General features: G+C 29.8%; 1 protein-coding gene across 2 annotated transcripts in view; it reads left to right on the top strand.

Moving 5' to 3' along the window:
- LOC113398762 (hemicentin-2-like) overlaps positions 1-25,425 on the top strand; it is a 57,573-nt gene that overhangs the window by 14,885 nt on the left and 17,263 nt on the right. For both annotated transcript variants that reach the window (XM_026637648.2, XM_026637649.2), the window contains exon 2: positions 15,669-15,853. In XM_026637648.2, the coding sequence (XP_026493433.2) occupies positions 15,669-15,853 (185 nt within the window). The remainder of the gene's footprint in view (positions 1-15,668; positions 15,854-25,425) is intronic.

Consider the following 25,425-nt stretch of genomic DNA (forward strand, 5'->3'; position numbering starts at 1 on the left):
AGCAGTGGGACATTTACAGGCTGTTAATGTTATGTTATACTAGTTACGATAATAAGTATAGGTTGAATCAACCAATTTGAAAATAAATCAAATATTTTTTTTATATTAAATATGCAGTAGGTATATATTTTTAATTTAATATGTTTCCGATAATAATTTTATCCGCAGAGTTAATTAATAACACTTGTTAGTATGCTTCGTGTTTACGTCAAAACTTTTAATCTACATAATTATTGCCGAAAGATTTTCCAAGGTTAGACCCTACAAGACGAAATGTATTAAGTTTTAGCAGCTTAGTTCATAGATAGAATATCGATTTTCTTCAACAAAATATGTCTTAGGTTTACGTCGTTTCCAACAAACTTTGATTTAGCCACTCACGTAACTACTAAACCAACACTAAAGGAACCAATAGTCTCAGATATGATTAGTGCTTGTAGTTATGTGTGGATTATATTATATAATAAACAATACACAACGGTAAGATAAAACCGAAAATGTACATAAATGTTATTTATTTTGATATCATATCTATAAAAATGAGAAATAATGCGGTTGTAATAGCCAACTAGCATAATTAACTAGATTTTTTTTTTTTATGGAAATTATGAAGTTTGACCAATAAGATCATCAGAGCGGGTCCAACTAATATATATTGTGTAACTCAATATCAATCGATAAAAAAAAACTTTTTCAATAAGGTAAGCACTTTTGAATAGGCATTTCATAGTAAAGGTTCGGAATTAATAGCTACGTTGAAACTTACAAAATCGCAATACACAAAGAGTTTACCAATCATTGTCATCTGTGTCAATACCATTTGGAAAAACTATAATATGATTTGTACATTCTGATTTCCCAAAACCGAGGTCCATGATTGCTTTTGATTTTTTTTTTAAACTAACTTTTATGCAGACGAACATAATTTTTAAATCACCATTTAGAAAGGTTAAGAGCACAACTTGTATGATATTACAATCATGACGTACCTTCAAAATTAAATTTATTGTTACGAGTTTGTTTTTGTGTTGTACATTTTGTTTTATAAATATACAAAATACTAATATATATTTTTTAATATTCTATCTTTAATAATCTGTTATTTGTATTGTCAAAATATCAACATAAAATGAAAATATAGTCAGCAAACACTACAACATAACAAATACCTTTAGCACCAGTTTTCTATACAATAAACATTAGAAATTTAAAAGGACTTAAAATTGATCCCTGTGGAACGCACTTATTTCTTGTGCAGAAGCAGTTAATTTCAAAGCCATAGTACAAAACATTTAAGCATATATAAAAGTGTTTTATATACAGCATCATCAATTGCTATTACAGAAATTAATAAAATGACAGAAAATATTTTTACCAGTATATTCTAAGATTTCTCATAAGCGTCAAATATTCGTATATGTTTAGTCAGTAATGAAACCGTACTTCTAATTCCTAACTATACCTCAATTGACAATAATGATTCAGTATAATTTATTTTTAGTTTCTTGTCGATTTTCTCATACGAAATGTATTGGCATCTGAAATGTCAAAATACTTAAAGTAATCGCGGCTGTACTGGAAAAAGGTAATTTAAACTCGATGAAAAAATCACCAAACTTGGTGAGTATAAAATCGAGAGAAAGTTAAAAGAGCAAGCACACCAAAGGTATCGCAATTAAAAACACATTAAAACGTTCGCATTTTTCATGGCGACTGAAATAAACGTCATCAAGTAACAACTGCATAATATGAACACGGAGACACAAAACAAAAACTACTTACCATTGTTACTCGTTTTCGTTTTTAGGTCGAGTATTCCTGTCTTTATGAAACGTGAAAAAGTAACAAACTGTGCCAACTAGTGAAAATATAAGCTTAGAATGTCAGTGTCACTTTCCACTTCAACTTTATATATCCTTTGTTTATCACGTGCCTATTAATTATTTATTATTAATAATTAATAGGCACAGAAAAGTTGTACTAGAACCCTCACGTTATTTTATTTGCCTAACAAAAGCCTGTTTTTTTATGAAAACATCACTAATCCAATTGGTAGAACTTGCACGCTATTTTAGTATGTTATATTATATTATTTGTGATATATCCTATTATGTCAACGTATTTACCAAAATCATAAAATATACAGAAAAACTTAAATATAAATTTGAAAAAATATTGTAACTATTACAATTTTATTCACTATACAGCTCAAACATATAAACAACAAACTATTTAAGATACATAATAAGGCGCCTTATCGGTAAATAACCATTTCTTCCAGACAACTATAAGATAAGTTACATAACGACTATAAATTGGATAGACTTGCGAAAACAATAGACCGAAAGCTAGCCACATGAATATATAAATCATAGAATGAGATTAATAAGGAAAAGTATCTTAGATCGAGCAAAGTAAGTAAATAAGCGCCGCTAATGTCCCTTGTAAGGATTAGGTTTATCAAAGCTGACATAGCACCTGTCACATGGTAGATCGCGCTTACAAATAAATATTACAATAATTTATCTTTACTTGTACTGTTATTAGATATATTTATCTTTAACTAGCGACCCGCGCCGGCTTCGCACAGGTACAATGCTGATATTAAATATACTACAGAATGTCATACAACGTTCACAGTTTTTCAATTGTCAGACGATACAAACCACTATTTCCCTACATTTTTACTCCGTAATATCTTCGAAAATATTCATTTAAATTACATGTTGAAAAGGGCTATATTGATCTATATTAAACGCGCAATGTATTTAACGATACACGTACATTTAAGGATATACTTAATTGGATAAGGATTAACGCTGTATTACTTGAAATCGCTTCGAAAATAAAGCCATAATTTCTCCTAAAAAGTAAATATACCATCGCAGACTTTTTTGAAGGCCTTTATAAAATGTATATACATACATATATTTTATTATTTTGATCTATATCGTAGGGTCCAGCCAGTGTTTGCAAAGTAAGTGCAAAAAACGTGTTTATATAAGACATCACTTAAGAAAACTCTAAAATTATCAGTGTTTCTCTACAATATTATGCATGTATTATACATATAAACCTTCCTCTTGATACGATCTATCTACCAAAAAACCGCACCAAATCCGTTGTGTAATTTTAAAGATCTAAGCATACACAGGGACAGACAGCGGTAAGCGACTTTGTTTTATACTATGTAATGATTGTTTATACTATGTACATATATGTATATAAATAGATTGTATATCTATTTGAGCCCCCCAGCTCTGACACGCGCTGACACAGCGCAGACAATGACTAAACTATGGCTGCAATAGTTGGTCTAGTATATACACAGAATAGTGTTTTTCGATATATTATAATCGCAATTTGGTTCCAGAAGTCAAAACTGCCATGGGTGTCATTATTAGGATTTTTTCTTGAACATCCATTAATTCGAACGAACCTCAAGCGCCTTAACTAACCATAATATGTTGTCTAGAAATTAGCCACTAACATCTATACCTGTGAACTGTTAAAATTAGTAAACGTACGTCTTACTTTGACACTGATGTAATATTTAAATATATGTATATTAATAAATATAGATATATGGAACTTTGCTTATTAGTAGCATTTTTGTCGTATAAATACAAAAAAGTATTTATTCATTTTTATTTAATTAAAAACTTTTGAAACCAAATTTAATTATCAAATTTAATAAGCATATTTTAGAGAAGACTTAATTATCTTAGTTACAAGGTATAACGCAACTTCGACAGTTTCTCATTCACAGAGAAAGTTATGTGAACTATTTCATCATTTTATGTAATATGATATGTATGTATCATCTTCAATGCCCAAAACTAAGATTAACGACACGGACCGCCTTACCTTGAAGTTTCTCAATAGGCCAACTAACGCTCCGACGATTTGCTTTGCCTTTTGAAACAGAATTATCGATTAAATTCTATTTGCATATCATAGTAAAACTTTTTTCAATGAGCTATTACCAAGACTTTGTTCTGTGGACATTGAATATTTAGTAGGGAAATCCTAGAAATTCCTCAATTCCAAGATATAAGATCACATTTCCGCGTTGTAAATTTATTTTAAATAAATAGTGATTACGTTAATAATCTTTTAGTTAATTTTAAAGACTACATCAGGACGTATTCTTTCTCTATTCTTGCACTGGATCCTTCAATCCTGAGTAACGAGAGAAGGATTAAACACTATCGACTATCAAATTCTGTGCAGCTACTGAGCATTTCTTGACAGAAAAACCAAATAAATCTTAGCTAAATTTAACCCAGGAAGTTGGAATTCGTAGCCTTAGCTGACTGAGACATTAGAATAATGAGGCAGTTGAAAATACAGATAGATATTCGTACAACAGTTTCTGCATGGTTTAGTTACATCAAATTTAAAAAGCAATAAAAATTTGGTCACATATATACGGAATGAATTAAAAGTTTTGTTTTACATTTTTAACCAACTTTAAAAAGGTAGGAGGTTATCAATTAAGTTATTTTTTATGAAATGTTTATTAGCTTAGAACACCGTCATTTCCGTACCGATTTAGAGAATTGTCTTGTGTTGTGTAGTTTTTTTGGTATATTTTTCAATTATTACCCAATCAGTCAATGTCATCATCATCATCATCATCAGCCCATATTTGTCCACTGCTGGACATAGGCCTCTCTAAATGCACGCCACTGTGGTCTTTCTTCGGCAACTCGCATCCAGCTCCTGCCAGCCGTCTTGCGCAAATCGTCACTCCACCGTGCCTGAGGACATCCTAAGAAGTCTCCTAGTCAATGTGTATTAAATCAAATATATATATTATATGTGTATTTAATTGTTTGATAGACACTTTTTTTCGTGTTCTAAAGTAAAATTTGTTAAACGATATGAATGTAGGTCAATCAAAGAAATCTATCAACCGTCTAATCGTGCTCTGAAAACCATATTAGCAACCATCATGGAACCGTTTATTGAATGCGCAGAAACATTGCGAAACAATTTTATAATACTTAGACATAAAGTAGAAGAAAAGGCACGAAAAGTCTACGACCTCATTATTTATGTCAATCGATAAAACTTTTACGACTGATTTAATTTTGTACACAAAAAATACATTACGGCCGTTTTATTACATCGTCAATATCCATAAAAATGGATAATAAAATGATGAAACCAAAGTTTGAGCTGATGATGTTCAAATTTTATCTAAATGAGTGTTTTAAGATGATAGATTTAAACGTTATCATGCTGTTTATCGACGAATATTCAGTATCCAATAAATTATCTATTCAACTAATCATCATGAAAATCATCAAGAACACACTTTCTCGGGGTTTCAATACAAGACATACCGTATCTTGCAAGATACGGTATGTCTTGTAAGAGGTCAGCGTGCTCGCTGACCTCTCACAAGCGGGTGATGCTGCAGGCGGAAACTAATATAATAATAAATTATTTTTATTCTTTCCAATTAATCTATCGCTTCCAATAAAACTGCATTATTTGTAGCTGTTTTCTGTTAGTACAGGAAGTAAGTCAGGGAAATTAGAGGAAAAATGGACATAACATCCTGTATCTACGCATCAGCGGTGCATGAAGTAATCGATACTTCCCACATGCAGCTGTCGTAATTTTTTTTTTTAAATTTATTTTAAATATAAAAAATAATAACAGTAATCTTCTGACAGAATTTCAATGTGTAACTGCCGAAAGATCAGATTCAGAAAAACGGATTTTGCGTAGAACTATTAATTTCGGAAGAATAGGAGTAAAATATTGTTAACTTCATAAATACGGGCTCCAATTGTTATATTTATGTGATTGCGTCTACTATTAAGTTATATTACAAAATATAAAATAGATAACCTAGTTTTTAATAACTTACTTAAATAAACTATGGGAACGAAATCGTTGGTGATGGATTTTGATTCTCATAATCTGTGGAGATAAATTGATATGTGTGATACATATGTCCAAAGTTTTTAAGTAGAAGATTATTCAATTAATTTTCAAGATTGGCTACGCTTTGCAATATTTATTTTGTGCTGTACAACGCATATTTCAATTTTCTTCTCATTTGTATTTTAAGTTCTTGTGAATATACTACAATTGCTCATTTTCGCTTATAAATCATTGCTTGCAAAATGTATCCATAATTTTTTCAGCGGTCTTTTAAGTCCATTTCCAGCTATTTATATAGCTTATCTTGTGTAACATATCTGAAATCTCTACTAAAAATTTTGTTTTTAATCACTACATTTCTTGTTCACCCGTTTTTTAACCTCATTCTCACTCTTAACACCCTACTGTCTTCTTCATTTATTTTGTACCTTTTAAATCGTGAGAAACTTGCAAGTGTTGGAGAAATTCGGAAACGTATACCTCAAGTTCAACGCAGTAGCCTTTAAGAGGTTTGATGAAAGTAGAACTACATCCTTTTGCGTAACTGTAGGGAATTTTAGTACTGCTATTTTATTCTCTATTTCAAAGGAATTATTTTGGATTAACATCGACTCAATCACAAACTAATACGGAATCACTGAACCAAGTAACAGCCTTGATAAAGATGACACAACAAAGGCAGTGAAACCTCGTTATCTCTTTTAGTTGGTTTCTTAATTTGCAAAGTACATGTCAAGTAAAGGTTGAAACGTCGGATTAGCCTTCATTTGATAATCTTTTATTTTTTACCTTGCTCGAATCTGCTTTCGTATTCTTTCTCCAATATTTTATAATCACGTATTGTATAAGAGATTAATGTTTTTTTTTTTTTTAATATATTTAAGTCTCGAATTAACAAATAAACACATGATTTCACAATTTAAAGATGGAATTTAATTTATTAATAGATTATATTTTATACCTTAATTTGCACATGGCTTTTGGTGGTAAGTCTTTATAAATGAAGACTGAACTAACAAATGAATACAGTAAAATTCACATCTACACATTATTCTTAAAGAATATTTCTAAATATTATAATAATATACTCACCTGTTCATTTTATATATAAAAAACAATAAGAACAATATGTATAAGATGTTTTAATTAAATTAGATGCTTTTGAAGGGACCTATTTAAATTTTCACGGTTAAACCGACCGCATACTAACTCAAGGGTAGGGACCTAATTGCTTAAAATATTACATAATGTAATATACAAATTTTCTCATATAATTATCAGGATACACATGACATATATTAAATCTTAAACATACAATTTAGTTTAAAACTTTCAATTATGTCCTACAGAACATTTCTAGTTATGTTACTAATTGTAATATATTACAATTCATTACTAAACCACAATTAGATTATGTGTTAAACTAATAATAATAACCTAAGGTAATAGTGATTGGTATAGACATGTTGTGTCAGTCATAATTTATACATAATATTATGAATTACACTATTCCTCATCAGTATGAGAGCAACATTCGTGTCTCAATTCAGTCGTAAAGTTATTCTCTTTACTTGTACGAAACATATTTGTTTTGTGTATAGGTAGTTAATTAATAGAAAATAACTGTGTCATTAATGCTTTGAAAATAAGCTTTGTATGATATCATCATCATCATATATTTATAGTTTATATATAATATAATAATAATAAAAATATATATAATAATTGAACCAACTAAATTGTCGTACATTTATATAGTTTTATTATCAAAATCAAAAGGGACTGATAATTTTCGATATCAGTTTTAATGAAATTTTCATATTACTAAGCTTATATTACTAATTTTAATAGCAACCTAACAAAGTTTTATTTAAATAAGAAAGAAAATTTATAAAGATTAAAAAAGAAAATCTCATAACAAACTATTCTTGTGAAATATTCTTCTATTTTTTTTTTATACTTTATAATACTTAACGGAAAACACTATAAAACCTTGGAAACGTCTACTTATTATTATAACGTTATATATGATGTTGAATCCAAATAAAACAAATCTCCAAGGGCTACCTTAAAATCTCCTTTCCTCTTAAAGATAATTGGTGGGGCTTATTTCATCACACTGCTCCATGGCGGACAAACATATATCAAGTTTATCTGTATCAGATGAAATTATAACGTGTTTTCGAGGAGAATATGAATTGTTAACATAAATTGAGCTCATGTAAACTTGGTTGTGTTTTATTGAATAGCAATATTCGTTAAAATCCATTTATTTATTTAATTCACGAGTCTCCAACAAAAGCTACACACTAAATACATATTCTTAAAAATTAGACAATTTAAGGGTTACAAGTTGTGTGCTCCTTCAATTATAGGAGACCACAGAATGCACTAAGCTTAAGCAAAAAAAAAATACGATTAAGATAAAAAGTGAAAAAAAAATACATAGCAGTAAAAAACAAACATAAATTAGTAACTTAAAATTAAGAGTAGCTTATTCATGAATTCTATTCTTATTCATTTATTCTATTTACTGAAATTTAAATTATGAACTTTACGTTTATATAAAAAAAAATATTCTAACATTAAGATAAACCGATATACAGGAAAAAAAAAAACAAATAAAAAGATCATTTTTTAATTCACGCTGTCCATCTGATTCGCATTTAAAGGGAGTTATTTCAAAATTAACTTTTGCTCTCACCAATACATCCAAGCTCCTTTAATATAAAATAAATTAAATTCGCGTCATCGTTTCGTAATTTATATCCAAAAAAGTTAGTGTTATTGACAGACGTATAGATAATGAATGACATACCCTCGAGCCCGGATCGGCGAAATCACCCTTGGACCGATCGAAAACTTATTGGAACGGTCAATGTCAGGAACTTATAAAAGGCTTTTCATACGGCAAATTGCTTTACGAAAATTAAAAGGATTGCTTTTAAAGTGATAAATAAGTAATTAACTTGCGTATAAATTGAATAATATATAACTATATTATATTAAATAACCAACAAGATTTAACATTAAGCGTATATAATAAACATCGAGGCCGAGGGATTTAAGGTTTAATGAGTTTTTCGGTTTCTGAACCAACTGAACTATTCAACTGACGCTGATAATGTCTAATATAATCTGATCACTACTTAGTGTAATAAATTGATCTGTTTTAGTATAAGTGAATAAAATCGTGATTGCAATTGATCTTGATGGTGTTTTATAAAAAGAAAAAAATCCCCATTTATACAAAGGATTACTAGTCATTCTATTAAAGAAGGATTGCTACGTTAGTATTAGATTTTTTTTAATGTGGTACATTTTAAATTGTTATTATTATTTTGATTGCCTCGTTTGTCGAGTAGCCAGACTTAAGGCTATAGATCCCGAGGTTTTGTGCTGAAACCCCAGGTCATTGGCCAGGACATTGGAAGTCTGTACCTTTCCTGTGCCTCGGAAAACACACAGCCATTGATCCTGCTTCTGAACTCTTACCGGTCGTGTCGAATTTGCTGTCGTATTATGAGAGTTTTGGAATAGAGAGTTCATTGTCTACCTTTACATTGGTCGCCATGTCCCAAATAGTAGCAACGACATAACCACCATATAAAAAATTATGTATGTTATAATGCTTCCAAACTTTTTTACATATCTCTTAAATAAAATAGTATACAAAATAAAAAACAAAATCCAACCAAAATTTACTTTTTGCTTGACTGACTAGCCATCTAATTGGATTTTAGTATTAGCTTTTGTTAGAATTATTACTATTAAAGAGTCTGATAAATAATACATTAAGAAGTGACTCATATCTTTATAAATAAACATAAATGTTTGTCCGCTAAACGTTTCGAAACCATTCATTGTGATGAAACTTTGTTCAGCTCTTCATGTAGGCTAATTTGTTTATATAATATAAGGGCAAATGCCCATCATAATAAGACCCATGTAGAACCTGTTTCTACTCGCTTAAAGTCAGGATGGGTAGCTAGTATTATAAATATAAAGTAATTGATAAATAGTTATAAAACCATGCACAATATTTATGAAAGGAATGTTTAATTAAATGTCTAAATTTTTTTTAAATATCTCACTGCTTGCTGTGAATTCATACAATAATATAAAAATGAATTTCAATTATACGCAAGACATTCTTAAAGATCCATTTAATAAATAAGAATATTTCAATGGTATTTCGTACCGCGGAATTTCATAATACCTCGGATTATATGCCGCCTTCTCCGAATAAGATACAATGTATTTCAATTTATTTGCGTCCTACTTATAATCTTGGTGTTTAAATCGGGTACATATTCTATTCGACAAATAAATCGCGTAATTAAAAATAATGACTGAACTAATTAAAACATATCATGTACTAGGTGTTGCTAGCAACTTCGCTCACTTTTAGGGGTTGGTCGTCAGCTTTTAGGTATAAAAAGTATCCTACAGCCTTCCTTGAGGCTTAAACTTGCTTTTTACTTTCAAATTTCATGGAATTAGGCTACGTGATTTGGTCGTGAAAGAGTAACAGACGGAAATAGCTACTTTCGCATTTTATAGTGTCATATTCGTTTATAACAATAGCACTAGTTCATGATAAAAATACATTCTTAAAATATATAAATTGTGATTACTTGACAAAAAAATGTTGGTAATGATTAAAACTTATAGGTATATAAAGCGAACAATAACTGTATTTAGTTGTACCAAATGCTTCCGTGTTAAATGTTCTAAATTTTTTTCATGTTTATTCATTGTTTTCATGAAAACGGCTTGACGGATTTCCATGATTTGGACTTTATTCTACTGAGAAGAGTCTCAAACCGATCCTATAACTTTTTCTTTGACGTTTAATAAGCAGGTTTTTCAGAAAACCGGTTGAAGGCACGTTTACTAAATAACAAATTACAAGACCATTGGAATTTATCACTCTATTAAGAGTGGAATATCTAAAGACGCGTAGAATTTGTTTTATAATTTAATCACTTTCTTTTTCACTTGAAAAGTGATAATAAATAGTATGTGCGTATAAATATTTCAGTTCCTGAACCAAATGAATCGAAATTTTTCACACACTGTTTGTACGGATAATATGACTATCTAGTATAAAAAAATAATCTGTTTTAGTACGTGGACTAAATATGAAATTATTATTTTAACATGAGTTATTCAAACTCCTCGTAATATAAAATATGGTATTTGTAATCTTGTTGTGATATGAATGGAATTGATCTGGTGTTGGATAAAAAAATAAATACATAGATAGAAAAAGAATATGAAAAAAAAGGAGATCTCTTGTCTGTTTTTTACCATTCTACACAAGATTAGAAGATTAGATTAGAGGCAGGGTATTTAAAGATACGAATCGCCGCATTTTGGAACACGAAATTTAGTTATTGCTGTATATTTATATAGGAATTCTATAATTAAATTTAGTTAATGTTTTACCGTTGTAATATAATATAATTTTATTATAAATGCATATTTCTTGTATAAGAACACTTCTTACTCATTTTTATATTATATATATAAAGACTACTATATGCTTTTTAACATTTTGCTATTTGAACGTGTTATAGAAACTATAATTTATCAAATAAGAAAACAAACTTACTATATCCTTTGACGAATTGAACATAAAAATCGGGCAATGCACTTACTAGCAGCGCTTATTTCATTCCCTCAGCTTCACGACACAAAGCCCTGCGATATTTGCTTATAAACTAAATTTTACAACAGTACCTAACGACGAATGAAAAGAAAATGATGAAGAATGCAAGAAATTTAATAATATGTGTATGGTGTTACGAAATATATTACTCGTCTCGATATTCATAGAGCAATGGTTTATACTTTTATAAAACGAAGTTAATAATCCACTAAGTCGAGAACTATTATTATTTATTTCATTACAATTTATATAAAAAAAATCACCGAGGTAAAAATATACTGTGATTCAATAAAATTTTGAAATTTATCTGTATAACAGTGTGTGAGTATTCGAAAAGAAATATTTTTCAATTACATATTTATTTTTTGTATGCGATATTTCTACTACACAGGCACTGTTTAGGCATTCAAAAAATCATTAAATTAAAATCAAATCAAATCAAAATATACTTTATTCAAGTAGGCTTTTACAAGCACTTTTGAATCGTCAATTAACAAACTATTTAAAGTGAAGCTACCACCGGTTCGGAGTGTAGATTCTACCGAGAAGAATCGGCAAAAAACTCAGTAGGTACTCTTTTTCAACATATAAATACAGTCATGTTATGTAGTTAAATACAATTATATATAAAATAAAATATAATTTACCTATCTAAGCTTGCAAAAAGCTAAAGTTGCATTTCGATAAGACTTGATATTGTTGAAAGTTTATACTTTAGGTAATGTACTAGCTTCCAAACGGTATAATCAAGAAACTGCTTCTCCCTACTCACTGCATTTGCGAATCACGAGCGTAAAATAGAAAATGAAAACTGCTTCGTCAGTATAGAACTTGATCACAAGCACTAGTGCAGCCTAGCAAGCTCTAGCAAACTGAATAACCAGGCTGACGATATAAACCTGATTTCTTAACAAAGAGGAACTCTACATCCACAAACGAACGCCCGTATAAAGAGGCTTGTTTCCTCTGTCGCAAATATTGTAGATGAGATGAAAATCTATTGTTGTTTCCTCCACTCCTGAAGGCTGCGATTTTTCACAAATGCAATTTAAAATTTCTTTTGCAGCATGTTGACACTATTCGAAGTGTTCTACGCTTTGAATCTTTAAACGGTACTTATATTTTCGTTTGTAGCTAAATGTAGTGTTTCTCGAGAGGATGAAAAAATTGTGTCAATTTCAGTGTCGAAATAAATAACGAACAGTGTGATTATTTTATCATCAAACGTGTACTTTTGAAAATAAACCTTGTCATGTATCTTTCATATTGTCATTCAATCTCCCCTAAGCCTTGTGCTCAGTGTAAAGATTTATATACATCGTCGCTCTCATCGCATTTAAATTAAAATATATTAAAAATAAACATTGGCGTATCCTGACGGTCTCCCGGGGACTACCATGCGTAAAATATTTCAACATGGATGAGTTTGCGGATTTTTTTTTGCTACAACAAACCCTTGCATAATATTATTTTCATATAGATCAATCTTCGGTATGATAATATTAATATATTTATATCTTGTTCCATTACTTTGATTAGGTCAATCTTATGCAAAAACTTTGTTAGATTTATGAGTTTGATAAATGTTTATTGATAGAATAGTATTATTAGGAAAATAAATAAATAAAATATTTGATATGTATTCATAATTATGTTTGATATATTATATTTGATATGTATTATGCACAAAGACAGATTTTACTTGATGGTATACCTTCGTGTAAGCCTGTTTGGGTAGGTATCAACCGTTTATCATATATTCTACCTCCAGCAGCAATACTTACTATTGTGTATTCCGGTTTGAAGAGTGAGTGAACCAGCCAAACTAAAGTTCCGAGACGGCCCAGTGGTTAGGACGCGTCAATCTTAACCGATGAATACAGGTTCAAACCCAAGCAAGCACCACTGAATTTTCATGTGCTTAATTTGTGTTTATTAATTCATCTCGTGCTCAGCGGTGAAGGAAAATCAAATCACTTCTCAAAAGTTAGAGGAGGCCAGTGTGACATTTTTAGGCAAGGCAAGGGAGACAAGACTGGTGGTAGCTATGTTGATCACTTGTCAGGTGGAATTTTTGCCTGTTTACCTAACTACTCCATAATGAAAATCATGTTAATTTGTTACAGATTCGAATTATTGAACATTCAAAATTGTATCTTTTTAAGTACATTCGTAATAGTCGATGGCACTCGCAAAAACCCATTTATATTAGTAAGTAGTCGAATGATACGAGTCTCATATACATAACAATAGGTATCGGTACATTTTTGAGATTAAGAGACTTCATTACCGTTTGATCGATGACTAAGAAAAGTTTGGACATAATATTGTCATCGTAGATTTCATACTATTCACTTTGTTGTCGCCAAATTTTTGATTTGATTGCCATGATAATTGGTAGAATTATTTATTTATGTTGAAGAATTATAGTAACACATGACTATTTTTACCAGGCTATGTTGGGACTTTATAAATGTATAATACACTGTAGCTTGATTGAACTTATTGTTGATCTATCTTGTATAGAGTTTCTACCTACCTACCTAACTTACCTATAGTATATTTTTACAGAAGTGAGACGAAGGAGAATGTTCTATATATATTGGTAAAATAATAATGTGTGCCTATTTTATTAAAAATTGAAAAAACAAAAGAATTTAAGTATAAGGTTACCTTGCTTAAAACTATTAATATATGAAATCATTATTATCAGCTGATCTATAAGACCATGTATTATCTATTGTCAATGTGAAACATAAATAATAAAAATTCTAACCTCGAAACATTGTTGCCAAATATTTTTCCGCTGAAGTTATTACTTGATATGACTATTGTTAGTGTTTATTGTGCTTTGTCCCGTCCAACGTACTGTACGTTGGACGGGACTAATATATCGGAATATCGAAAGTCATTAACAGAAGTCATTAAAGCCTATCAACATCTTAAAGAATTAATTACAAAAATATATATACATAAAGCACAAAACCTGTCATAATAGTAATTTGTTTTAAATATACCGTGCTGTAAAATGACCAAAATTGATTAATAATTAGAATAAACTATTATTAAAATAAATTTGAGAGATATTATAGAAATCTAAAATTAAAGTTATGTGACGTGACTACTGATGGAGGAAGTCGATTATATATACATATGTATATTATAATATTGAGTATTAGTGTGAGACAAATACAGTATCAGGAGAGGACCTTTATAGAAAAGGTTGAAATATTAACTTAATAATTTATTAACGACGAAATCCTCAATTAAGATGAAAAGATCAAGTCTACATTCGATATAATTTATAATGTTTTCTGAAAACCTAAATGTAAAATGTTGTCCGTTGAATAGACCGAGTACGTAGACATTTGTCAAATGTGAAATGTCAGTTTTAATAAAATATCTACCGAAACAAATCACTTAAAATCATTTAGATACATTAGGTGCAGCTAAAATACTATATATATAGTAGCCGAGATGGCCCAGTGGTTAGAACGCGTGCATCTTAACCGATGATTTCGGGTTCAAACCCAGGCAGGCACCACTGAATTTTCATGTGCTTAATTTGTGTTTATAATTCATCTCGTGCTCGGCGGTGAAGGAAAACATCGTGAGGAAACCTGCATGTGTCTAATTTCAACGAAATTCTGCCACATGTGTATTCCACCAATCCGCATTGGAGCAGCGTGGTGGAATATGCTCCATACCTTCTCCTCAACGGGAGAGGAGGCCTTAGCCCAGCAGTGGGAAATTTACAGGCTGATTATGTTTATTATTATTATATATATATAGATTTTGTTTCCTGAAGCAATTTAAAATTACAATCAAGGCTAATTATTGCAATAAATATTATTGAATTATTTAAATATAATAAAATAATGAACTTATCGTGTATTTCTGTGCATTTACACATTGCTATTTATTTTAACATGTTGCTCAAGGAGCGCGCCTAAAGGATTGCTCGACAACTTTTGCCACTTTACAGACATAGATTTATTATGTATATACAAAAGATTTCAATAAGTAATTGAGTATAGATATTACCAGAACATAATCCAACATTAGTTATGTAAATCTATATTATTGTTGACAGACCTGTCCGCAGGCGGGAGCGATACAACAGATCCCGATGCAATCTTCGCGGTGAACAACGGCACCGCAGCCACTGACACCATGATACAGCCTCACTTCGACAATTCAACGAAACGCGAATATACAGCTGCAGTTGGTCAGCCTGCATACTTACACTGCAGAGTGAAAAATCTTGGAGACAGATCGGTAAGTCATATAAAATATTTTATTTATTCTAATCATAGGTACTTAATTCATTAACGTTACGTTACACACAGCAGCCGCTACGAAGTAATAATTAAGAGCACAATGTGCCGCTGATTCAGGAATAGTTTGTGAAACATATAGGTTTTATATTGGATAATTTATTTTTAATCTAAAATTAAAATCACGACTTCGTTACAAGCATAAGTACTTCACTTGAGCGATAAGCATTATTTTACGGCTTACACCTCACTGTTTCTGAAAAAATATTTTTTAGTATTACTTTTTTAATTATTATTTACTAAACTATTTTGTGAGGTCATAAATGATGGTCGATGTTATTTGAATTAAATAAGGACTAGCCCGTACGGAAATAAAAACGTCGTAATTTTTCTTCACATTTCTGTAAAACTTATCATACTGTATTCATATGCAGTAGCGTTAAATGTAATGCAAAATTTACCAAAACAAATATCTAAATATGAACGTTATTTGTCAATAAAATGCAAAATAAATGAACTAATTCGTGCATCTAATGGCTACCAGAGAAATACCAATATAATCTAGACCTGCGAGATATTCTATGAATGCTTTAATATCTCTACTTCATTATTTATTCGTTTAAGGTACGATTTAAAAGTTCAGTGGTCTTTTCATCGGGCACTCGAATTTTATAAACGACGCGCTAAGAACATAATCTTTATTATTTGGACGAGTAAATTCTACTCAGACGTTTTCAGTATAGTTTATTTATTGATAAAATCTTTCATAAAATACGTTAAGTTGAAATATTTTATTCATAACTAGCGACCCGCCCCGACTTCGCACAGTTGCAATGCTGATAATAAAAATACAACAAAATGTCTTTATATACAACGTTTACAGCTTTTTTTCATTAGACAATACAAACCGCTATGTCCCTGCATTATAAATCCGTAATATTTTCCTAAATATTCATTTAAATTACATGGTATTAAGGGCCATATTGATCTATATTAAATACACAATTTATTTACTTAATTGGATAAGGACGCTATATTGCTTACAATCGCTTCATAAATAAGCCATTATTTTTCGTAAAAAGTAAAGGCTAAAAAATGATTATTGTGGGTTATCCCTGAGAAATAGACTTTTTTTTTGTAGACTTTTTAAGGTGTACAGTACTGTAATACAATATTTAGATCTATCTTGTAGTGTTCAGCTCTCATTAGTAAAATAAGCGTAAAAATTGTATTTTTTTACAGTGACAGACAGACAGCGGGTAGACTGTTTTATACTATGTAGTGATTCTTTGGGGTGGCAATCCGTCCGTTCGTAAATAAATTTGACATTTACAATACAAAACTCGAATGTGATTTCAAACTATATTTGTGTTCAAAAAATATTTAATTATAGTCACAAATTGTCAAAAGACCTTTCAAATGGAATCAACCAATATGCAATTCCAAATGTCAGTTCGTTGACATTCGAAATTTCGAATCTGTAAGTCAAAGCATAGCGGAGTGTAAATAGTGTTACCACACGAACTCGTCACGTCAACGGTAAAGCAAACGTGTTAAATCGAATGGGCATCGGTCACTTTTTCATAGTTGTTTGAAAAAAAAATAAACGTACAAATTTACAATGCCACATTTCAATTATTTTTTTAATACTTAAATTTTATATAAAAAGATATCACCGTAATATTGTTGTAAGTAATATTAAATTGATGGCATAGTTTACTTAAAATTTATATTTAAAAAGAAAAAAAAAATAAAACGTAATACTCGGTAGGAGATTATAAAGTTCAAAAACGTTGATTTTCATAGAGGTCTAATAATAATTTTATTGTATACAACATGTATATTCCTTGCTATTCTTCTCGGTAGAATCTTCAATCAGAACCGGTGGCAGCTTTAAATTTGATCTAATCTTGTAAGATGACTATTTAAACGTGATCAAGATTTGTGTTTATGGAGAATAAATAAAATCAATCATTTCTTATATTATTTGAATCATTTTAATTATAATCCCATTAAAAAATCAGTAGAAATGATTCAATAAATTAATATCGAGTAATTTTGTCGCAATGTCTAAAAAATGCTCGAAGGGACAAATGCGTCGACGCGAGTGATCTCCGTGTCCCGTGTTTGCACTAAAAATAGTTGATAATTAACAAATTTTGTAATTTCATTTTCTTTCTCATTATCAATTTATCGGCGTACGAAAGGAAGTCATTTTATAAAATGATTATGAATGATTGATTAACTTAAAAGGAAAATATATTCAATTCTCTAACCTCTTTTTTAAAGCGTGCTTCTCGTGTGGCGCAATCGAGGGCATAGCACATAGTGTGGAAGGTGGCATTCCTTTGATGTTTTTCGTCCTTAGGCGGCATACTTTGGTTAATCCAAAGAAATTTGAGCCGATCGATATCACTATAGAAATTTAAAACTTGTTTTAGAGTATTTATTTTTGAAAATAGTATTTTTTATTTAAAGTAAACCTTAAAAATATTTAAATTAAAGGATTTTTAAGTTTTAATATATTGCTAAATTATAACTCTCGTTTATTTGAATCCTAATTTAACTATTATCATAAGGAACTTGCTTTATAAGGATAATACTATTGAACTGTCTCGTTGGTCTAGAGACCAGATATAAAGTCGCAAATTCAGAGGACTTGGGTTCAAGCCCCAAGTTGGACGGATAAAAAGGTAATAAAAATAAATTAGTTTTTTCGAATCGAAAAATTCTAAGTAACATTTTGGAGTCCCGTGCCTCCGAAATCATGTAAAGCTGTAAGTCGTGCGCCTGAAATCTTTCAGGTTGTGGCGGATTTGTCGTCTAATGGAATTATGAGAGTGATAGAATAGATGCACTGCACGTGTGTTTCCATACAAATTCGTAAACCATAATATGACCTGCATAGTTGGATAATCACTCTTTAGATTGACCGCCGTGGCCAGGACGACATCATCACATTACTAATGATTTTAAAATATCGAAGAAAGAAATAAAAAAAGAAAGAAGAGAGAAAAAGAAGAAAGAAAGAAATCCTGACAGATTGATTTTATCAACTCACAAATTAAAACAAAAAATTAAAGCCTCAAAAGGCACACGGGATCGTGTTAAAAATCAACGTCCTATTTGTTTTAAATCTATTAAATATTAAATAATAATTAATGAAACAAATAATAAATTATTTATTTTAGTAACATTTATTTCACCAAATCGAAGAAAGTCGAAATTAAAGTACAAGAAAGTCATTATGAAACTTAGTTTCTAAACCTTTTAAATCCTACCTTTTCATTATGAAAAAGTAATTTGCGGGAAAGAAAATCTTTAAATATATGAAAAAAATAGAAAATCCCAACAACCGATGTTCAAGTTTTATATAAAAGAACTTCATTCGACGCTCGAACTCTTTCCGTAATTGTTAAACAGTCGAAAGTTCGAAGCCTTAGTTTGTTTGGTTCGAGTGTTGAAAATGGAAAAAGCCTCGGAGAAATAATTAAAAAACTCTTGAGAATCTCCTTGTTATTTTTTAAACAATTGCAATCGATATTTATTTTGTTGTATCTTTTATTATTATTTATGAATTATTTTCAGTAAAAGTCTGTAAACGTCTCATCGTCGGGCTAAGGCTTCTTCCTCAAATCAAATCAAATATATTATATTCAAGTAAACCTTACAGTTTCAAGGAGTAGCTTCCACTTGCAATTCCAGCGGAAAAAAGAAACAAGTAACTCTCATAGTTGCATTTCAGTTCAGTTGCAGTCATTTAAAACAAACCAGATTTACAATATGGTATAATAGCCATAATTATTGTTTTTGATATTTACCCAAAAAGTATTATTTATTATATATAAGTATTATATTTCTATTTTTTTTTTTACACCTTGTAGTGCCTACATAGTCTGTTAGTTGACAAATCGTTTTAACCACAAAAATTGCACTACTTAGCTTCCTTGCTAGGACCGACAAAGTTTGGAATCAAGAATTTCTTAAAATTGGACTCAACGAACTCAAGCTTTCCAATATTCAAGATAACCTCAACCATATCAAGAATTTAACTGAACATTTGGCACAGAAAATAATTATTCTTGAGGAGAAGGTTTAGAGATTGTTTCATTGCGAATATAATTTATTACGGCACAATACATACAGGTTTCGTCAAAAAGTTTTATTTTACTGAGTACGAGATTAATTATAATCACATGAAAGGTCATTAATCCTTACACGGTAAGATCCACGCGTTCCAGCGATTATTAGGAACATTTTTTTTTTTTTTATTACGTTAATTTATTATAATATATATGAAACATATTTAAGATCGTCTTGGGATTAAAACTGAATAGGAAGTTGTGACGCTCGGTCATGTCCCTATCCACTGCCGTTCTGTATAGATATATATATATATATTCCTTTAGAGTTTTGTTTCAGAATACCTCTCCAGAGTGGTGGTGACTCAAAAATTCCCGCATAATAGGAGCGTGAAATGTAATATTATGAAACGCTAACTATAATTATTATACAATTCATAGGATACACCTATCTAAATGGCGCATCAACTTAAGTCGATTATCAATATTTAACATGTGTGAGATACGCTTTGATTTCTTAATTTAATTCGAAATTAAGTTTCAGCATATTATTTTGATAACAAAACGAATGCATTATTTATCGGTTTTGTTTCATTATATTTTCATTATAAACTGTTACGTATTTTAAGTTTAAGCGATTGAAATTAATATAATATCTGCAATCTGAGGTTAAATCGATTTTACGTTTGAGTATATGTCTACTAAAAGATCGATCTTTAATCTGCGTTCCAATATCGAAATTAAACTGTAACTCGATTACTTTACTACCGGTATCTGTCAATCCTTTTTCACTCAAACGTTTCTTTGATGTCCTTAGATTCTAGTAACATTAATAATAGCAAATTATACTCTTTTCTTATAAACAAAAAATAATTTGTATTAATTATTGCAATCGAAATCTTTTAAAACTTTTTCTTTCACAGAGATTCAATTACAAATAAAATTATATTTAAAGCAAAAAGTACTCGTACGAAATAGTTTCTTTTCATTCATAAATTTAGTTATTTTCAAATAGTAACTATCAATCTTTCAATTTACGTATCGAGGTTATACAAATTAAAGAGGTTTAATTTCACTGTGTAATATAAAACTCTACCCAATCTTAGTGTAAAATATAAACTTATAAGTAGGTGATTTTTTTTGTTTGTATATAAGGGTTAATCTTAATAAGAATTGATCCAATTCTAAACTGTTTTTCAATGGAAATATTACAAAAAAAAATGTATCATAATTATATAACACGATCTACATACGACAATACTAAAACTGAATTTTATGATTAATTCATATTTTTTTTAACCAATCACAAAACAAATTCAAATATTGATTTAAACATATCCAGTTTATGATTCCACCTAAATCACCGATTCTCGTCTTAATTGAGTTTCGATTTGACCTACATTTGACATTTGCAATATCGTCGCAGAACCTGTGGTTGTAATTACTAGTTCATTAAATATTGCACGTTATGCATTCCCCGCTGTTACACAGCCAATAATGTCGATTACATTATATATTTATTATTGAATCCATTATTGGATTGTTTGTTTACAAATGTGACGCCATAATCTACAAAATTAATAAGGAATTAAACGCCAACAGCATAATAATACTATTAAATGGCGTTAATGTTTCAACTTTGATAAATTTTAAATTTATTAAACTGTTAAATACGATCGCATTGAAATAGTTGTTAAGTATTAACTGATTGCGATTCAAAATCAAAATTTACTATGTTTAAGTAGGTTCCTACAAGCACTTTAGAATGAAAATTTCACGAAGTTAATTTTAATGTAAAGCTAGCGGTTTGGAGTGTAGATTCTACCGAAAAGAAACGACAAGAATTTCTACAGTAGGACAACATTGTAAAATGGATCACTACAAAAGAAAAATTTTCGTTGTCACGACAAAAGTTTCACTAATGTAATTACAAGTTTACGATTGCATAAATTATGAATTTATAAGTAATTATAAAATATATTATTGTTTTTTATTTCCAAGATATTTATACTCAGTTTAAAGATTTATTAACATAAAAATTGATAACATTAAGTGCTTAAATATATAGAAATATGAATTAAAAATAGTTACTGTATAAATCTTGACCGTGTGTAATGGTGGCAAGAATGCTAGCAGCATTTCCCCGTTGAATCGCAATTCCGATCCTCTGGGCTAAAAACGAACCAACCCTCCTTTCACCAGAGGAGCCAATAGGGTGAGGTGTTGTACTTTTGATGAAACTTTTTGCACCATTACTCCAAGGGCCAAGTGTTTCGACAGCAAATGGGACAAAAAAGTAATTTGACATAAGACACGCATATTTAGATCGTATTTTTGGTTCAGCTTTTTCCGCAGCGACACCGGCTCTTAACATTGTTTCTCGGATATGAGACGAGGCCAACGTGTATATAGTTATAGTTTTAATTTGAATTTATACCAAATGTAACTTTATTATTATTAGCATTAGTTGATATGAATACTTTTGCATGGATAACAGTTGATTTAATGTGTCACTGATTTCGTATTACGACCTACTCTTGAATCCACGGTCTTTTGTCTGTGGACTACCTATTGAATATTGATGATTGATGAACATTTTATATCTAGATAATAATTTAAATTTATCCATTACGTTGATTTTTGTAAGTACAATGATTACACATTCTTTTATGTTGTAATATAAATAAAACGAAATGTGTCCAGCGGTAAATTTAACCTTTTCAATTGATTACTATTGCAAATACGGAGCATTTAACTTTGAAACAAATAATTTCTGGTTTCTGTTTCAAATTAGTAAATCGTTTTTTGTTTGCTCGTTGGCAAAAAATCCAACACAATTTTCTTCATATAGCGTTTATCAACTAATACAAATTTTACTTTAAAATTTTTCTTATGTTTTAAATTTAGCTCTACATTCCAAACATCGCGAGTTAATTTTCGTACAAACAACTCAAAATAATCTAATTGTAAAAACATCGTGTAAAACCTGTATATCTTTAAAGTCATGTGTACATTAATACACGTATCTGTCAACCCTTACTCAAAAATACGGCAGATTGAGCTCCGCATCTTTCTCAGTAACAAGGGCCTCGCAACGATATGTTTATAGACTCTATTATTACTTTAATATTTACTTTCACCTTTTTATTTTAGATTTAAAAAATAATAATTTAAGGATATTGTTGATATATACTATTAAATAACAGTAATTCAACAAGAGGATCAAGAAAGAAACGATGGACTTTATACGGGTTGAAGTCGTTTCTGTTTTATTTCTAATGGGTAGGCGGACTGGCAAACAAGCCAGCCGATTGTCACCACGTCCATATACATTGGTGTTGTATGTTGTATATAATATTAAATAGGTAATATGTCTTGGTAAAACTGTATTAGCGATGTAAGCACAGTTCTTACATTGCCAATATCGTTAACCTTTAGTACTAATAAGTTATATCCCTGGTGCCTAATTACAACAGGCAACCGTGTAAAATTTTAAATATCAAAACGTAAGTTCTGAATTCTGTTTATTTAAAACAACAAATGTACAATATGCATACATTCTACAAACATAATTACATTCTAGTTCATCGTTAATATTATATTTGAATTAAAATATATATCAGAAACACAAGTTTTTTTTAAAAATAAACAATCAATTTAATAAATGATACCAATTGTATTTAAAAATTGAAATAAATAAATTATAGAATCACATAGAATTCATCAAAGCCAACGCGGACGATCACGCGTTGTTTTAATATACGATAAACGGAAGAGTTTCGCCGTAAATAGGTTTTCTATAATCCGTTAGAGTTACGAAGTGAGTTCGTACAGAATTTCACTATAACATAAAAAATTTAAAAAATCACAAACTCTATTCAGTAATTCCAGTAATTTAATATTCAGAAATAAATCTTTGAAGTCGAAAGATAACTGAAGACGAATATTTTAACTTTGCCAATTAATAAAATTTGAATATTTTGATATAAAACATTAATGAATATCAAATGAACATTATTCCAAAAACAACACGATGCCTAAAAATTAAATTTCAAACTGTAATTTACTTACGACAAGTTCAGTAAATAAAACACAATAATAGAAAACGTATGCGAAGTCACGTCATCTAGGTTGCAACATTATAAAACAAAGCATATTTATATATTCAGTCTCGTTAGTCTGGGCGCTAGGTAATGGATGCCGATCATGTGGTTCCGGGTTCTAATCCTTGATCGGGCTAATAAAGGTTATTACATTTTTAGCTATCCAAAAAATTTACAAATTACTTTTTGATAAGTATTATTTATAATACTTAAATTGATAGAAATTACAAATACATCTTTAACCATTTTAAAATTTTATAAATATTTTGCTGATGGCTATCATATAAAGATTTAAAATACATTTATAACGTTTAGTGTAGCTGTTATAATTCTACCAGCGGTCAACTTAATAAATACCCATTGAATTTACAACAGATTTATTTCATTTATAATTTTTGATATAAAAATTTTGGAACATTAAACCTAATTATAATCCCTGTTCATCTGTATACTGAAACTATAAACGAATATCATAATACGTAGTTCCACGTAAATTGATTTGATAGATTTTATTATTTGGACAAACAAATCCGCCTCAATAATAGATATTGGGTATAAAAATTCCCTCAAGATCGTGTAGCTATTTAATAGTGTATTTTTTTTAATAAAAACATCTGTTTTTATTTCTTACTCGTATATTGAAAAACTCAGAATTTTCATGTATAATTATCTACTATCATACATAAGTATATCAATTACGTATAATTATTGCTTTCGCTAACTATTATTAAATGCTATGGTTAGTAATATTCTAGTTTTGATAATATATATAGAACATCCCAGATGGCCAAACGGGTCTCATGAAGAAAATATGGATCCTGTGCCACTAAAACTTCTCCATTAAGGATTGATGAATAGACAGAATAGCATCCAACATATACAGGTTATTAGCCACCCATCCCGGCTTCGCGGGGGTACAATGCCGATACTAAATATACAACAGAATGTCCTTAAATACAACGTTCACAGCTTTTTTGTCATTAGATTATAAACCGCTATGTCCTTGCGTTGAAAATGTGTTTATTTACGACATCACATTAGAAACCTCTAAAATTATCCGTATGTCTCTACTATATTATGCATTTATTATACATATAAACATTCTCATAAGATACTCTATCTATTTAAACCGCATCAAAATCCGTTGCGTATATTTAAAAATCTATGCATACATTGGGACAGGCAGACAGCGAGAAGCGACTTTGTTTTATACTACGCAGTGATAAGATATGCGTGTTCTATGAACTTTGGTCTATTTTGATCTTTTTCCAATGAGAACTAATATCATTCGCAAAACGCAGGTCTCAGCGATTTGCCTCGAACGATATTAATAAGTTCAATACTGCGCATTATATATAATGCTTCATAAGGTTAATAGAGACAGACCA

This window comes from Vanessa tameamea, chromosome 14 (assembly GCF_037043105.1).
Source record: "Vanessa tameamea isolate UH-Manoa-2023 chromosome 14, ilVanTame1 primary haplotype, whole genome shotgun sequence".
In the NCBI taxonomy this organism is placed as follows: Eukaryota; Metazoa; Arthropoda; class Insecta; order Lepidoptera; family Nymphalidae; genus Vanessa; species Vanessa tameamea.